This window comes from Rhinatrema bivittatum, chromosome 6 (assembly GCF_901001135.1).
Source record: "Rhinatrema bivittatum chromosome 6, aRhiBiv1.1, whole genome shotgun sequence".
Taxonomy (NCBI): Eukaryota; Metazoa; Chordata; class Amphibia; order Gymnophiona; family Rhinatrematidae; genus Rhinatrema; species Rhinatrema bivittatum.
In genome coordinates this window covers 275688776-275707018 of record NC_042620.1, presented here as the reverse complement: position 1 = coordinate 275707018, position 18243 = coordinate 275688776, and the positions used below count along the sequence as shown (strand labels likewise).

At 44.1% G+C, this 18243-nt stretch overlaps 1 protein-coding gene across 1 annotated transcript in view; it reads right to left on the bottom strand.

The window, feature by feature from the left end:
- The window catches only part of TEX11 (testis expressed 11), a 974891-nt gene that overhangs the window by 333532 nt on the left and 623116 nt on the right, over positions 1-18243 (bottom strand). Inside the window, exon 19 of the mRNA XM_029607248.1 lies at positions 1267-1352. Coding sequence (XP_029463108.1) covers positions 1267-1352 — 86 coding nt within the window. The remainder of the gene's footprint in view (positions 1-1266; positions 1353-18243) is intronic.

Here is an 18243-nt window from a genome sequence, read left to right as displayed (position 1 = left end):
AAAGGGGTACATTTTAAGAAACAGCGCGCACGCGTACTTTTGTTCGCGCACCAGGCGTGAACAAAAATATTCTGGATTTTATAAGATACGCGCGTAGCCGCGTGTATCTTATAAAATCCAGGGTCGGCGAGCAGAAGGGGGTGCACATTTGTGCACCTTGCGCGCGCCGAGCCCTGCGCACGCTGCCCGTTCCCTCCGAGGCCGCTCCGATTTGTGTGGAACGATGAGCAAACATACAGGCCTATTCAGTAAAAGTTGCAGGAGAGCAGGCGAGCGCGGCGCACGCACAGGCCACTCTCCTGTGTGCGCCTCTTTTTTGACAGGAGTGGCGGCTGTCAGCGAGTTTGACAGCTGACGCTCAATTTTGCTGGCGTCGGTTCTCACACCCGCTGACAGCCACGAATGCCGGCAAAATTGAGCGTCCGGTTTTCAACCCGCGAGCTGTGGGCCGATTTAAAAAATTTTTTTTAATTATTTTCCTTCCACCCACCCGCACCTTCCCCTCCCTTCCCCTACCTAATCCACCCCCCCACCCCGGCCCTATCTAACCCCCCCCACCTTTATTCTAAAAGTTACGCCTGCCTCCGGCAAGCGTAACTCGCACACGCCAGCGGGCTACTGGCACGCCATCTCTCGACCCGGGGGCTGTTCCGGAGGCCTCAGCCACGCCCCCGGACTGGCACCACGCCCCCCGACACGCCCCCGGGAACAACCCGATCGTCGCGCTGCCCACCCAACACGCCCCCCCTAGCGAAGCCCCGGGACTTACGCGCGTTCCGGGGCTTGCGTGCGCCACCGAGCCTATGCAAAATAGGCTCGGCGCGCGCAGGGGTTTTTTTAAACGGTTACGCACGTACCATATGCGCGTAACCCTTTAAAAATCTGGCCCCATATATCTGCAGTCTTTGGCTAAATTCTGATAGTCTTAATTTAATTTAATACATTTTTGCTTCATATCTATTTGCTTGAAAGAGTTGAGTGATAAATTCTATTTTATGTATGCTTATTGATTTCCTCACTTTTTGCCTCTTAAAAATCACTATTTCATATATTTAACTTTGTACCATGCAGAGGTTGTCAGTTTCTGTTCACTAACAAATTCATTGAAACATACACTTTGACAGGGGTGCCTAAACTTTTGCACACAACTGTATATTATTTATCTTCTGTTCTGTCTGAAGAGTTTCAATTGTATGATATTAATAAATAACTTATTTGAAAGCAGAAAACCATTTCTATTCAATGTTAGGAAGACTTAAACTGTACCTGAGAGATGTAAATACTTGCTCAAGATCCTGAGACTGCTGAACTAAGGTCTCTAAGGCCTTGATAGCTATATCCTGCTGTTCATTCTGGAAAAGTTGTCATATAAAAAAAAAAAAATCATACACTGGAACATTTACAAATGAGTTGTTTACAAACCAAGTGCCTCATTTCTGACAGCCATACAATTAGACAACTCCTATATAAGCAATGCTCAGTATCACCTCTCATTTCCTCTATAGTATATTGTTTGTGTACATTTTTCAAGTCTAAAGTCTTTCATATACTGCAATATGTGTTTCATTTAGAATTTTTTAAGTAAATGTTTTGATTTCCTAGCATTATTTATTTTTATTTTATTTATTTAACGTTTTTTGTATACCGACATTCGTTAATAACATCACATCGGTTTCCATGAAACAAAAATGCAGGCATAAAGGCTTTACAATAAAACAGAATAAAGGCTTTACAATAAAACAGATTTAGAACTGGGGGGAGGGGAGATAAAATGTAAAAGAAACTAGGAGGGGGGAGGGGGAGAGGGGAGATATAGGGATGGAAGGGAGGGGGGGAGGAACGGAAGCTAAGAACAGAGGGAGGGGGGAAGAGAAGGAGTGGTTTAAATGACTACGCTGAACATACATGGGGGGAGACAAGGGCTATATACAATTATTGTAATAAGGATAAGTACGAATAATAGATGTATGGTACTAATATGGCGCGGGATATAAATAATCCTGGTAAGAGGCAGGATAAATGTGTTAGAAAAAATAATAATGAATTAACAAGCAAGAGAGTTTACATTTTGCAAATAGATCAGAAACGTTCAGAGCTTTGCATGGAACAGTGGGGAAATGTATGAGAATGAGGAGGGCAATAAAGGGGGGGGAGGGGTTGTTCAAGAGAAATGGGGAGATTAGCAGAGGAATCTGGGTATGATGGGAGTGGGAAGTGGGAATATAAGGATTTCAAGGGTAGGCTTGCTTAAACAACCAAGTTTTACATTTTTGCTTACATTTTTTTAGACAAAGTTCTTGGCGTAAATTGGTAGGCATGGAGTTCCATAGTGCCGGTCCTGCTATGGATAGGGTGCGTTCCTTAGTGGAAGTGAGCTGAGTGAGTTTAGGGGAAGGTGTGTGTAGTGTTGCTAGATACGGTGTTCTGGTGGGTCTAGTGGAGGAGCGAAACTGAAAGGAAGTGTTAAACCAGTGCATACTTGGGTTGTGGATACTTTGTGTATGAGAGAAAGTGTCTTGAAGTGGATCCTGGCGGATATTGGAAGCCAGTGGAGTTGTTTAAGAATGGGGGTTATATGCTCTTTTTTGCGGGTGCTAGTCAGGACGCGTGCAGTAGCATTTTGTAGCAATTGTAGGGGTGGGGGGCGATAGTGTTTTTGGGAAGGCCTAGGAGTAGGACATTTGAGTAGTCTATTTTAGAGAGGATGAGAGACTGTGGTACTGATCTGAAGTCGTTGAGGTGTAGTAGGGGCTTTAGATTTTTTAGTGTGTGGAGCTTGAAACAGCTGGCTTTAACCTTTTTTATTGTATAAGTCAATTACTGTTTATTTACATTCTTAAAGGTGAACTTTAAGACCTGACACGGGAGCATATGTGCGCATGTTTGCCGGTTCACGCATATGGACGCAGCAATTTTATAACATACCCATATATATGCATACCTGTTATAAAATCAGCTATATGTGCATACATGTGCACACAATTTTACACTGACGTGCACACAAATGCCGCTTCAATTGCGTAAGTAGGGGGATTTCAGTAGATACGTGCACTGTCACAATTACCTGTTTCCCCAGTTCATTCCCAGTTCGCCCCAGTAAAGGAGAGGACTTCTTAAACCCCCTAGCTAACTTGCCTCCCTTTTACCCTGTTAGCCCTGACCCTTAAAACCCCGCTGACAAGCCTAGTTTTTTTTGTTTCATGACTTACATGCCGTTCATAAGAGATGTAAAGTTAAGCGGATAGGGACCCCCTGTTATGCGTAAATACTTATGCGCTGGTTTCATTCATATTTCCTGGAATGCCCATGCCCCACCCGCGTCCCTCCCCTTATATGAAAAAATTTAACTTGTGTACCTAGGTGCTTCTAAAAATACTCACGGCGCTAGCTGGGCTGATACATACACATAGCTTTTGGTTCTGGCATATGTAGGGCTTTTAAAATTCACCCGTTAATATAGCAGCATCAACAAATCTGCAAACAGTATAAATAAAGCTAATACCTATAACATGTGTGCTCCTTAGACAGCAGGATAAATCAGTCATATAAGTAAGGTTGCCAATTGACTCCAGATATTCAGGACAGGTTGATCCATGCCTGATTTTACTCCACTGCATGCAGATACTTATAGTTTTCTTAGGGAATGCAATAGGGAGTAGAGCCTAGTGGTTAGAGCAGTGGGCTACAAACCAGGAGACCAAGGCTTCTTGTGATCTTGGGCAAGTAACTTTATCCTCCATTGCCTCAGGTACAAACTTAGGGCCAGATTTTCTAAACTACCACAGCTTCCTGAATCCCGGCACTAACGGGGGGAGGACAGGCCTGCGAAAGCCGGCAGCGATGGCACCTCCACGGTGCCATTGCTGCTGGCTTTTGCACCCCATAGCGTCTTCATAAAAGGTGGTCCTACTGGCGGCGATAAGGGCCTTACCTTTTTGCTGTCAGCAAAGTTTCCACGGCGTCCACCCCGATGCCACCCCAACTCCTCCTCTTCCGGTGCTGACGCTGCCCTGACCTAGGTATTGCACACCAAAAGGGACTTTTCGCATGCGATATCAATAGAAAATGACCTCCTTAGATTGTAAGCCCTCTCGGGATAGCGAAATACCTATAGTACCTGATTGTAATCTGCTTTGTGAAAAATGGAATATAAAAAAAAAATCTAAATAAAATAAGCCCTAGCATGCAATGGGGTAAAACCAGGACTGGATCAACCTGTCCTGAGCCAATTGACAACTCTTCATACAAATTGGTGACATTACCTGACAGCATCAAGTCAGAAAAGCTTTCTCAGGGTTCGGAAAAACAAAGAAGGTTTTTCTGAGCTTGTTTGGGCCTTCATGTGAGTCAGTCCTTACAAGTAAGCTTCATCTTTAAAGGGGAGGCAGGAAGGACTGTGTGGCCAATTTATCCTACTGTCTAAGGAGACCACCCATTACAGGTGAGAAATTTAGATAGTTTTCTCTGTGGATAAACAGGATAAAGTCAGTCACACAAGCAGAAACTCCCAAGCTAAGGGTTGCATATGATTATTTTGCTATTTGAGCATTTTAGTATTTGATTGCAATCGATGCTTACTGTGTGAGTTTAGGGCTGGTGCAAGGATATTAGGTGCTCTAGATTAAACTTATGACCTTGTATCCTCCCCAGATACAGTTTAAAAATTATGCATTACTAACAGATTTTACAAGAAAAATGACATTCAAAGTACAGTGTTCTGAGGCAAAATATCACTTATAACATGTATATTATATTTCAATGTGGTGTTGTGGTGCCAACCAGAAAACCCTGAAAAAAAAGACACTTGGAAACCATATGGTATTAGACCTTTTGTAATGTGTATTGGATATGGACTTGACCCTCAGAAAGCATTAAATAAACTGAATTACAATTACAAAATAGTACATCTTCCATGCCAAAACAGCACTAATCGCCCACACCAAAAACAGCAATAACCCTATCTATGAAAAGGCAACACTGCAAATATTATACCAGGCCCTAAAACACCAATACAACAGAAGAGCTAAGCTGCTATAGATCATAAGAACATAAGACTTGCCATACTGGGTCAGACCAAAGGTCCATCAAGCCCAGTATTCTGTTTCCAACTGTAGCCAATCCACACAAGTACCTGGCAGAATCCCAAGGGGTAGACATATTCCATGCTCCAGAGATAAGTAGTGGATTTCTGCAACTCCACCTTAATAATGGTTTATGGACTTTTCCTTCAGGAACTTGTCAAACCTTTTATAAACACAGCTATACTAATAGCTTTCACATATCCCTCTGGCAACAAATTCCAGAGCTTAATTATGAGATAGATTTTATAAAAATACGCCCGCACATACTTTTGTTCGCGTACCAGGCGCAAACAAAAGTACGCTGGATTTTAAAAGATACGCGCGGGCCGAGCCACGCATCCTACCTCCGTTCCCTCCGAGGCCGCTCCGAAATTGGAGCGGCCTTGGAGGGAACTTTCCTTCTAGCCCCCCGCACCTTCCCCTAACTAACCCGCCCCCCGGCCCTAACTAATTCCCCCCCTACCTTTATCACGAAAGTTACGCCTGCCCGAGGCTGGCGTAACTTACACGCGCCGGGCTGGCTGCCGGCGTGCCATGGTCCGGTCCGGGGGTTGGTCCAGAGGCCGCGACCACGCCCCCGATGATGTGCCGGCTGCGATAAGCCCCGACACGCCCCCGATGACGCGCTGGCCGCAACACGCCCCCCCCAGGAAAGCCCTGGGACTTACGCGCGTCCCGGGGCTTGCGTGCGCCGCCGAGCCTATGCAAGATAGGCTCGGCGTGCGCGGGGGGGTTTGGGGTAGGTTTTTGGGGGTTACGCGCGTAACCCTTTGAAAATCTACCCCTAAGTGTTGAGTAAAAAAATATTTTCTCTTATTAGTTTTAAATGTTAACTCAGCACAAGTACATTGATCCTCAGTTATTTAAAGATTCAGTTTTATCTAAACTTGTTGACTTTAATACGGATTCTACAGCCTTAGCAAGAGACTAACAATATAATGGATGTGACCGTGGATGAAATTGCTCTTGAGAAAACATTTTTTCACACCTACATAATAAAATTGCTCCATGGTTTAATTTGTTTTTACATTCTGCAAAGCAAAATCTGCGCAGAATTGAGCGAGCCTGGAGAAAGAACCCAGAAGAGACTTTTCCCCAGTTGTATAATACCGCTTTAATTAACATCCAGGCTCTTGTTTATTCTGTTATAAAATCCTTTTATTCTGGAAAAACTGCAGAAGCTAATGAGAATCTTAGAATTCTGTTTTCTATTTTTTAGTGTTTGACCTTATCCAAAGGTTAAGGGAATGAGTCTAGTTTAGCTATTGATTCTAAGTGTGAAGATTGCCGCTTTTTTGAAAATAAAACTCTTAAAGTAAGCAACAGTTTATCGTCATTCAAGTTCACTACTATTAGCTTTAATTTGTCATCTAAAGATCATGTAGCAATCTTATCTGAGTCATTTGAATCAGTGTCATTATTGAAATCTCAAACATATTGCCAAAATGACCCAGCTTTCTGTCCTCTAAATAACTGACAGTTTACATTACTAACTTTTATGTCATGAGTTCAGTCCTTATATTGGAAAGATTATGCATTTTTCTCTCTGAGAGGGTGTTGTACCCCCTGAGTAGAAAAAGCAACTTTTAGGCTTCATTTAAAGAAACCTACTCTCGAACCTGCAATATTCGACAACTACAGGCCTATTTCATCTATGCCCTTCATGGCCAAAACAGCTGAAAGTATAGTTTTGAAGCAGCTAATGATTTTGAGGACATTGCTTTTTAGACCAGTATCAATTTGATTTTAGAAGATTATACAGCACTGAGATTTTATTACTCACTAGTATAGATTTTATTAGAAAAAACTGGAATTTGGAAAAATGTGTGGTGTTGGTGTTGCTACATATTTCAGCAGCATTTGACACCTTAAATCACTCTATTCTCGTCAGGTCTTTGCTGGATTAGTTTCCTTCTTATCTGTCTAATAGAGCTCAGTGTATTTCCATTTCTTCTGTGCATTTGTCTTGGCATGCGATTACCTTATTGGCCACGATTTTTAATATTTATTTGGCCCCCCTATGTACTCTTCTAGCTATGCTTAGTGGGGAAGATTTTTAAATTTATGCAAGGGCGTAGATTTGTTTGCACAACCCGGCGCGAACAAATCTACACCCGATTTTATAACATGTGTGTGCTGCCGCGGGCATGTTATAAAATCCAGGGTCGGCGCGCGCAGGGAGGTGCACAATTGTGCAATCTGCGCACACCGAGCCGAGCAGCCTGCCTCTGTTCAAAATCGCTGCATTTGCAGATGATGTCCTAATTTTTCTTTCCAGTCCCGATCACTCCCTGGGGATCTGCTCAATCTTCAAGTACAGTTTGGGCAGTTTGCAGGCCTTAAAATTAATTAAGATAAGTCCGAAGCTATAGATGAGTGTGGAAATGTGCAACCACAGTGGCAGGGCCCATTCCCTTTAAAATGGGATGAGGTTGAAAAGGGGTAGACTCATAAGTAATCTTAGGAAATATTTCTTTATAGAGAAGATGGTGAAAATTAAAATAGTATCTGAATTCAAGAAAGCATGGGATATAAACAGGGGATCTCTAAAGGAGCAATGAGAATTATATTGCTAAATTAATTAGACGGATGGGCAAACTGGATGGGTTATATGATCTTTTTCTGCTGTCATGTTTTTATGTTTCTATAGGTCCGCAAAATGGTGCTAAATCATGGAGCAATCTCATTATTCTTCATGAGTTTGTGTATCAACATTTACATTTTATATTTTCACTTCATTCTACCGGAAGTCAATGCAGAGCCTTCAAAATAGGGGTAATATGCTGAAATTGTGAAGTACCAGTGAGTAATTAGGCTACAGAATTTTGCAGAATCTGTAATCTGTAAGGCTTAAAAGAAAATGTGGGCAAACTCTGCAATAAAGAATTACAGTAATCAATGATAGTTAAAACTGGAAGAAAATCATCAGCATGCAAAAGTGATTTAAAGTTCCACAACATTCTGATTTTAGAAAACAATATTTGTTGACAGCTTTTATCTGTGGCTTCATTGAGAGCTCACTGTCTAAAATCACCTTGAAATTTTAAACTTTGGAAGAAATCTGAATCACTGTACTACTAACCTTAAAACTTAATGGAAGATCAACCAAAGGTACATGACAAAATAAAATAAGCTCGGTCTTATTGAGATTTAGTAGTAAAAGCAAGTTTGCTTACCGTAAACGGTGTTTTCCGTAGATAGCAGGGAATTTAGCCATGCATAATGGGTGGCGTCGTCCATGACGTCACGGGGCGGAGCATCTCTCTCAGAGCTCGAAGAGCTTTGAAGTGCGCATGAGCACCACTTCCCGCGCTCCTCAAGCCTGCCTCAGTCTGTTTTCCAAGCTAATGGAGTAGGATGTGTGAAACTGTTGGAGCTGTCCAGGGAGGTGGGAGGGATTGCATGGCTAAATTCCCTGCTATCTACGGAAAACACCGTTTACGGTAAGCAAACTTGCTTTTTTCCGGCGATAAGCAGGGCATTTAGCCATGCATAATGGGAGTCCCAAGCAGAGAGGTTGCAAAACTGAAAAATAATGAAGCAACACCATAGTAAAGAAAGTGTGTTTATTTATTTATTTATTTATTTATTTATTTAATTAACAGTTTTATATACCGACCTTCATAGTAAATAACCATATCGGATCGGTTTACAATTAACAAGAATAAAAAACTGGGGTAACTATTCAAGTAAACGAAAGATAAACAGTAAGTAGGAATGAGTCAAAGGTTACAATCAACAGGGAAGAGAACTTGGAAGCTTGCAACAAGCTGGAAAGAAGATAAGGCGGGAAATAAATATGAAGTGATGCCATAGGGCGTACGGGTTAAAGCATTAATGGTGCCTTAACCTGGGAGAGTCAGAGTCCATTCGTGAGTATAATCATCATAACGGGTAAGCGTGAAGGACAACTAGTGATTGTCTGGTGGGTCGGTGAAGGCTTGGTGAAAGAGCCAGGTCTTAAGTCTTTTTCTAAAAGTTAACAGGCAAGGCTCCACTCTGAGACTTGAAGGGATGCTATTCCAGATAGATGGGCCAGCTATCGAAAAAGCTCTGTCTTTGGTCATCGAGAGGCGTGAAGCTTTAGTAGGGGGAAATTTCAGGGTGCCTTTGAGAGTATCTCTAGTTGGTCTGTTAGAGGAGTGGAGTTTGAATGGGATTTCCAGGTCGAGTTGAAGATGATGATGGATAGTTTTATGAATTACGGTGATTGATTTGTATAGAATTCTGAAATTAACTGGTAACCAGTGTAGGTTCCTGAGGATGGGAGAGATGTGTTCGCTGCGGCTGGTACTGGTCAGCAATCTCGCAGCCGCATTTTGTAACATCTGCAGTGGTTTGGTAGTGGATTTGGGAAGGCCTAGGAAAAGGGCACTGCAGTAGTCTATTTTGGCGAACAGTAGCGCTTGGAGGATTGTCCTGAAGTCGTGGAAGAATAAGAGTGGTTTAAGTCGTTTTAGAATCTGTAATCTGAAGAAACAGTCTTTGGAGGTTGTGTTGACCATTTTCTTAAGGTTTAGACGATTGTCTAGTATTACCCCAAGGTCTCTAACCTGCTTGCAAGTAATGTGAGAGATGTGTGGAGATGGTGGGGAGATATTGATTTCGTTTGAGGATATGTGGAGCAGCTCTGTCTTGGAGGCATTAAGAACCAGGTTTAAACTGTTGAGTAGATTAGTGATGGATAGAAGGCAGTTGTTCCAATGGGTGAGCGCTTTTGAGATTGATTCTGTTATTGGTATTAGAATCTGCACGTCGTCTGCGTACAAATAGTGAATTAGGTTGAGGTCTGTTAACAATTGGCAGAGGGGGAGGAGGTAAATATTAAAGAGGGTAGGAGATAAGGAGGAACCCTGAGGTACGCCAAGAGTTGATTTAGTTAGGGGTGACTCTTTATTGTTGATTTTGACTTTGAAAGTCCTATTGCTGAGGAAGGACTTGAACCAGTTGTGGGCAGATCCGGAGATGCCGATGTCTGTTAGGCGATCCAGCAGGATGGTATGGTTGACGGTGTCAAATGCCGCCGAGATGTCTAACAGGACCAACAGAAAGGAGTGTCCTTTGTCCAACCCCATGATAATATGGTCAGTAAGTGAAATGAGAAGGGTTTCCGTGTTACGTGATTTACGGAACCCATATTGTGATGGGAATAGGATCTTGTGGTCTTCAAGATATTCAGAAAGCTGGGTGTTTACCAGTTTCTCCGTTAGTTTGGCAACAAATGGGAGGTTAGAGATGGGTCTGAAATTAGCTGGTACATTAGGATCTAAGTTGTGTTTCTTGAGGAGGGGCTTGAGTGAGGCGGTTTTTAGACTGTCTGGGTAGCTTCCTTGCATTAGAAGGCTGTTTATGATGCCGGTCAGAGGTCCTGAGATCACATTTGGGATGAGAAGCAGGAGTCTCGATGGGATGTTATCAGCCGGATGACTTGATGGTTTCTGCCTTTTTAAAAGGGATTCAATCTCTTTAGTGGAGATTGACTCGAAACTGTCAAATTTGGGTCTAGTAAGAGACTGGAGATTCTCACCTGGCTTGGGAGGTGTAGTATTTGAAGGCAGGAGGGCGAGTGTATTTAAGATCTTCTGTTGGAAGAATGTAGCAAGCTCATTAGCCTTGGAAAGAGCTTGTTCGTCTGGAATAGGTGGGGGGGTAGATTTGGTGATTTGTGTCACGTAGGCGAATAGGGCCTGGGCATCATATTGGAAATGGTGTATTTTGTTTGCATAGTATTCCTTTTTTTTCTGTAGAATGGCGGTCCTGTAGTGATGTAAGAATCCCTTGTATGTAGAAAGGGTAGAAGTGTTAGGGGTTTTTCGCCATCTGTTTTCCTTATGGCGTAAGGTCTGTTTCATTTGTTTAAGTTCAGCGCTGAACCAGGGTTGATTTCCCTTTTTTGTTGGGTTGATTGATTTGGAGACTAAAGGGCATCATTTGTTTGCGACCGCTTCTGTAATCTTTTGCCAGGAGGATAGGGCTGAGTCGGGGTTAGCTAGGTCTAAGTTAGAAAGTTCTTTGGAGAGCTGATCGCTGAGAGTATCCGATGGACATGCTTTCCTAAATTGAATGGTGGAAAGGAGTGGGGCGGTGTGTGTCTGTTTGTGTGTGGAGAAGGAAGATTCTATCAGGAAATGATCTGACCAAGGGATCGGGGTACAAGAAGGTTCTATAGTGCATGTGAAATTGGAGTTGATGAATATTTGATCCAAAGTGTGACCAGCTTTATGTATGGGGCTGTTGATGGTCTGAGTAAATCCGATAGCGCTGAGGGTGGTGAGGAGGGCTTCGCAGTTTGCAGAAAGAGGTGTTGCGTTTGTATGGAGGTTGAAATCCCCCATGATCATTGTTGGAAGGTCTGAGTTAATATGTTTCACGATGGATTCTATGAGGGGTGACGGGTCCGTTTCTAGAACTCCCGGGGGAGCGTAGACTAAGAGTATTTGTAGATGTTTTGACTTGACTAGACCCATTTCCAATTTGGACTTTGTCTTGATTGAGAGTGCGGTCAGTCTGAGTTCTTTCTTGGAGGCTAGGAGGAGTCCACCTCCTCTTTTTTTGTGTCTATGGAAGGTGAATATGTCATACGTCTGGATGGGTAGTTGGTTGGTTAAGGCTATGTCCGAGTTTTTTAACCAGGTTTCTGTGATGGCACAGATGTCTGGGTTGGAATCCAAAAGGTAATCATTGAGGATATGTGTCTTCTTAGTTAAGGATTGCGCATTGAAGAGGGTGACTGATAAAAGCGTGAGGCCTAGAAGTTGGTTCAATGGAGATGTCATGATAGGGATAATTCTTTTTTGTATGACGTTAGTGGAATAAGTTGAAGGTATTCTCCTTTGGTTGTGGATGATTGGGATGTTGTAAATGTGCATGATGCGTGTAATTCTGGAGGAGGTTTAGTCTGCGAAGAATGGTTGAAAGAAGGTGTCTGTCTGATTGAAGAGAGGTTGGGAAGATTGTTGAGAGTGTTTGTAAGTTTGTTGGTTCGGCTGGAGGAGTGCTCTCTCCTCCGTAGTTGTGAATGGAGTTGTCTGACCGGTTGCTGGCGGTGTATCTGTCCTTTGAGGTAAATAGCGTGACTGTTTAGAAAGGCTTTACTTAGGTTATACATGCGAGGTGCAGTAATGTTATTTAAGTTATCATGTGGATACAATACATGTGCAGAAAACAGGTGGATGCAGGCGGATAAAATACAATATATGCAGGTGGATACAATACAATAGATGCAGGTGGATGCAATACATGTGCAGAGTGTAGGTATAATACAGAATGCAGGTGGAGTGCAAGTATAATACAGAATATCATACAGAATATAATATAATATAAAACAGAGTATAATACAGAATGCAGGTGAAGAATTTTCAGTATGCAGGTGGATACATTACAAGTATGAGAATCCGTGCGAGATACAGGGCTAAGCACTGATGGTACAGTACAATAGATGCAAGCTAGCAGGTGGGCCTTGCGGGCATTTGAGTGCCGGCTCGGGGGGGAAGGGTAGGCCCTTACCCTGCGGTGGTGCACCGGTTGTTGTTGGATCCGACCGGGTCCAAGGGACTAGGTGGATAAGATCTGAGTTGTGAAGATAATAGTTATAGTCTGTATGAGGAGTAAAGTGATCCTCATTGGTCCTGGACAGTTCAGCGGAGGACCGTGGCCAGCCTTTTTTGGTGGGAGTTAGGTGGTAATGGGGTTCTTGAGGAGAGCACAAGTTAAGTGATCTCCCATACGTTAGGGTCCATAGAAGAGACACCCAAAGAGGCTCACAAAGGAGCGCACTAAGGAGCAGGCTCCTTAGGTCGCGCTCCTTCGGGTGTGTGACGCCCGGTGCGTGACGCCCCAGGGCGCTCCGTTACCTTTAAAGGGCCAAATCCGAGCGGGGATAGGCCGGCTGGGGTGGGGGTGGGAGCGTTTCAACTCACCACGTGGTTGCAGCTTTTGTCTCTCTTTTTTTTCAGCTTTCTTTAATTTATTGGTTTTGGAGCCCTCTTTCACTGTTTTTCCTCTGCCTTAAATCTGCTGCTGCTGGCTCACTGCTGGGGTGAGCGGGCTCTTGCCCCGATTGGGCAGCGCCGACCGCGCGAGCCCCTGCAGAGCTGAGGGGAGACGGATCGCAGGGAAGAGGGAGGCACCAGGGCGCTCCGTTACTTTTAAATCCGAGCGGGGAGAGGCCGGCTGGGGTGGGGGTGGGAGCGTTTCAACTCACCACGTGGTTGCAGCTTTTGTCTCTCTTTTTTACTATCAACATGAAGCAAATGACAACATTTTTCTTTTTTTTTTTTTCTTTTTGCAACCAGTAAAGGGTGGACAGCTAATATGAGTCAGAAAACTGTTTTAGAATAGCGGACCCCAATGATGAGTCCGTCGCTGACTGTTGGTCCAGACAGTAGTGGGACACAAAGGTGTGAGGAGAAGACCAGGTAGCAGCCTTACAGATGTCTTCAATTGAAACTCCACAAATGTGGGCAATGGAAGTAGCTGTTGCCCTGATTTGGTGAGCATGTATAGAGCCCTCTAGTGGCAACTTTTTTGATGTATAGCAAAAATGAATACACGCTGTGAGCCAATTGGATAATGTTCGTTTGGATACCGGCTGTCCTGGATTATTCGGATTGAAGGAAACGAATAATTGAGAAGAATGTCTAAGCTGTTCAGTCGCCTCCTTGTAATAGGCTAGAGCTCTCTTACAATCGAGGGTATGAAGGAGTTTTTGTCTAGCATCTGTGTGAGGCTCAGGACAGAAAACTGGCAAGGTAATAACTTGATTCAAGTGAAACGCAGATACCACCTTCGGCAAGAAAGAAGGGTGAGTTCGTAGCATCACTTTATGCTGGTGAAATTGCAGGTAAGGAAAATTGACTACTAGTGCTTGGAGTTCACTGACCCTCCTGGCTGAAGTTATAGAGACCAGGAACAATACTTTCCAGGTCAAAAATTTTAAAGTAGACTCCGCCATAGGTTCAAATGGCGGATTCATCAATGCTTCTAGGACCAAGTTGATATCCCAAGGAATTATAGGTTTCTTGAAAGGAGGGTGCAAACGGAGTAATCCCTTCATAAATTTGGTAATCAAGGGATGAGAAGAGATAGAGACATTTTGGTGTAACTGGTGATAAGCCGCAATGGCACTGAGATGAACCCGAACAGATGTTGTCGCTAAACCAGAGAGCGACAATTGGTGCAAGTAAGATAAAATGGATTCTGGTGAAGCAGAGAAAGGGTTTAAATTATGAAGAGTACACCAGGAAGAATAACGTTTCCACTTGAATGCATAGTTGCGTCTGGTGGAAGGTTTACGGGAAGCCACCAGGACATCTAGAATGTTTGTAGGGAGGTTGAAAGGGGCTAATACCTCCCGTTCAATCTCCAAGCTGTTAAATGCAGGGATGCTTGCATTGGGTGAATTAAGGTTCCCTCGTTCTGGGAGAGGAGGGTTGGAAAGTTTGGTAGAAGAATCGGCGTCTGAATGGAGAGACGTAGCAGGTATGTGTACCATGGTTGTCTGGGCCATGCTGGCGCTATGAGGATTAAATTCGCTGCGTCTGCTATGCACTTGTGGATCGTTCGAGATATCAGTGGAATCGGTGGAAAGGCATAGAGAAGACCGTTGTGCCACGGGATCAAAAATGCGTCTTGTGCCAACCTGTAGTTGCTCGGAAGAAGGGAACAGAATTTGTCCACCTTCCGATTCTCTTCCGTTGCAAAGAGATCTATGTCCGGTTTTCCCCAGCGGTGGAAAATTTTTTGCACTTCGGGAAGACTGAGCGACCACTCGTGTGGGTGAAAGACTCTGCTTAATTTGTCCGCTTTTATATTTGCGAGTCCTGGGAGATATGAGGCCTGAAGGAAAACTTGGTTTGCGTTCCGCCCACTCCCAGATCTGTACTGCTTCCTTGCATAAAATCCGGGATCCTGATCCTCCCTGTTTGTTGATGTAAAACATCGCTACTTGATTGTCTGTATGAATCATCAGGGAGCAATTTTGTATCCATGTTTGAAATGCAAGAAGAGAGTTCTTTATTGCCCGGAGTTCGAGCAGGTTGATTTGCAAGAGTTGTTCCATCGAGTTCCAAAGACCTTGAGTCTGCAAGTGGAGGAGATGTGCTCCCCAGCCCTTTGTTGAAGCATCCGTTGTGAGAATCAATTGATGAGGAAGAATCTGGAAGGGGCTTCCTTCTTGTAAGACAAGTGGTTGAAGCCACCAACGTATATCTGTTTTCATGGAATTCGTGACTTGTACTCTGCGAGACATTGGCTGAGTGAGTTGATTCCATTGGGACTTGAGTCCCCATTGAAGCCGCCTCATGTGGAGACGAGTATTGCAAACGACATGTATCGCTGCCGCCATATGGCCCAGGAGAACCATGATCTGTCGGGCTGGAGCCGTGTTTTGACGAAGTAGAGATAGAGCTAGGGTTTGTAATGTTTGGACCCGTTCTGGAGGCAGGAAGGCCCTGGATAAGGTGGTGTTGAGTATGGCACCTATAAATTGGATGCGTTGCGAAGGATAAAGTTGAGATTTTTCGTAATTTACTATCCATCCTAGGTTGTTGAGACAGCGGAGCGTAGTTTCTATGTGAGATCTCAACAAGTGAGGATCGTGAGATACCATTAACCAATCGTCTAGATATGGAAATATGGTTATGCCCTGTTTGCGTAAGTGAGCCACAACAACAGCCAGACATTTTGTGAAGACTCTGGGGGCCGAGGAAAGGCCAAAGGGAAGAACTTGATATTGGTAATGATGATCTGCTACTTGAAAACAAAGGTATCGCCAGCAACTGTTGTGGATTGGGATATGTGTGTAAGCATCCTTTAGATCGAGTGAACACAACCAGTCGTTTGACTGAAGAAAGGGGAGAATCGTCTTGAGAGAAGTCATCTTGAATTTTTCTTGTACCAAGTACTTGTTGAGCTGTCGAAGATCTAAAATAGGGCGAAAACCTCCTGATTTCTTGGGAATGAGGAAGTATTGGGAATAAAAGCCGTGCTCCTGAAACTGTGAAGGAATGAGCCGGATCGCTCCTTGTTGAAGAAGCAGGGAAACTTCCTTGAGAAGAGATGGAATCTGAATCATAGGTGTCTTGGAATAAATGGAGTGAGGGAGCATCGGAGTGGATTTGAAGCGAAGACGATATCCCTGTTGTATGATAGTGAGAACCCACTGATCTGTGGTGATGTGAGACCACTGGGTATAGTAGTGAGTTAGCCTTCCTCCTATGGCCACTGCTGTTGTGGCTGGTGTAATTAAAAAGACTGTTTAGACTGTTGTTGCGCCGGTTGTTGCTTTTGTGGTCTTTGAGATCTTTGCCGAGGTCTTTGTCCCTGAGATTGAGGTTGGAAACGTTGCTGCTGTTGATAAGGTTGCCTGTAGGGCGTTTGGTAATGTTGATAGTACCTGTACGGTCTGCGGTAGTAGTAGCCTCTTCTGTTCTGGAAGGGGTAACGCTTAGAAGTTGATGGAGTTTCTGTAGGCATTGCTAAAGATTGGACAGCAATGTTTTGTTCTTTTATTAAAGAAACCGTCTCCTGCAACTTTTCACCAAACAGGTTATCCGGTCTGCAAGGTAAATTAGCCAAGCGCTCATGAACATCATCATGTATGCTACTAGCCCGTAGCCATGCCATGCGCCGAGCTGCAACCGATGTAGCCGATGATCTTGCAGAAGTATCAAAGGCTTCGTAGGAGGTTCGTAAAAGATGTCTCAGACCTTCCTGTAAGTCCTTGAAAGGGGAAGGCAAAGAAGAATCACCATGAGCTGCAGAAAGCAATGGTTGTAACTTCTGCGTACAGTTAAATAAATATTGTATTATGTAAAACTGATGGTGATGTATGCGGGAATTTAACATTGAATTCTGATAAATCTTTTTAGCAAAATCATCCAACGATTTGTTTTCTCGGCCCGGTGGTATATTTGAGAAGAGTCTATTCTTCTTTGCTCTTTTTAATGCTGACTCCACTACAACTGAATTGTGTGGAAGTTGTACCATGGAATAATATGGCGTCTTTTGCATCCTGTACTTCAAGTCTAGCTTCCTAGAAATTGCAGGTAGAAGCAATGGGGTGTCCCATGCTTTGTCCATGAGACCTTCTAAAATGGGCTGCGGAGGAAGCGCCGTAGGTTCCGCAGGAATGTCAAACATCTGTAGCAGTCCCAAAGTCTGGGATCTGGGATCCGGAATTTTACGAATCTCAATGTCCAATGCTGTAGCTACCTTTTCCAAAAATTTAGCATAAGTGAGATCTTCCGGAGGAGATGTTGGTTGAGGCAGCAACTGAGGAGGGTCTCACGGAATTCCTGTCGAACTCCCAGGAGATGTGTGAATAGAGTCTGGCAAAGAATGTGAAGACGATGCAGGAGAGCCAACATTCAGTGGAGATGGCTGGAGTGGTGACAGAGAATGCCCTTGAGACTTTGGGCTTTGAAGGTTGTGTGGAAGACTGTTTGGATCTGGAGGCAAACCCTGTAAGAATGAGTGAATCAACGAAGATATATGAGACATTGTCTCCTTGGCTGATGGATGAGGAGGGAGCCCTGGAGGATCCGATGTAGTCTTGAGACGCTTTGGGTGTACCTGCGGTAAAGGAGTTAAAGATCTTTTCCTAGCAGGAGAGCGAGGTAGCTCTGGAGACGAAGTCCAGGCTCCTAGCGGCGAATCCACCATCACATCTGAATCAGCTGAGCCCGGGGAGCGAACAGATATAGGCAGTTCAGTGGGCTCCGGCAAATCTTCTGAGGAAGTGATATGTTTAGTCTTGGAAGTTGACTTCCTTGGCTTGGATGGAAGAGCAGGAGTGTTGTTCCTACTTTCTGATGAAGTCTTGTTATGAGTCGTAGAAATTTGAGTCGTGGATTGCTTCGTGGCATCGGTACGAGTCGTGCGTGCGTCGCTGTGCTTCGTATGCTTCGAATGTGACGCAGGTTTTGAAGCATGCGTCGTGTGCTTCGACCCCGACGCAGTCTTGGAGGAATGAGTCGAATGCGTCGTTTTCTTAGAAGTATGCAGCGCATGCGACGCGACGCTGGCTGATAACTGCGTGGGTAACGATGCAGTAACCGGAGTACGGCTTACTGAGGCCGAGTGGGACTCCGGTCGATGTTTCCCCGTACCTTGAGAGGATTTTACTGATCCTGAAGTCTTTGTGGAGGGGTCAGGAGTGGTT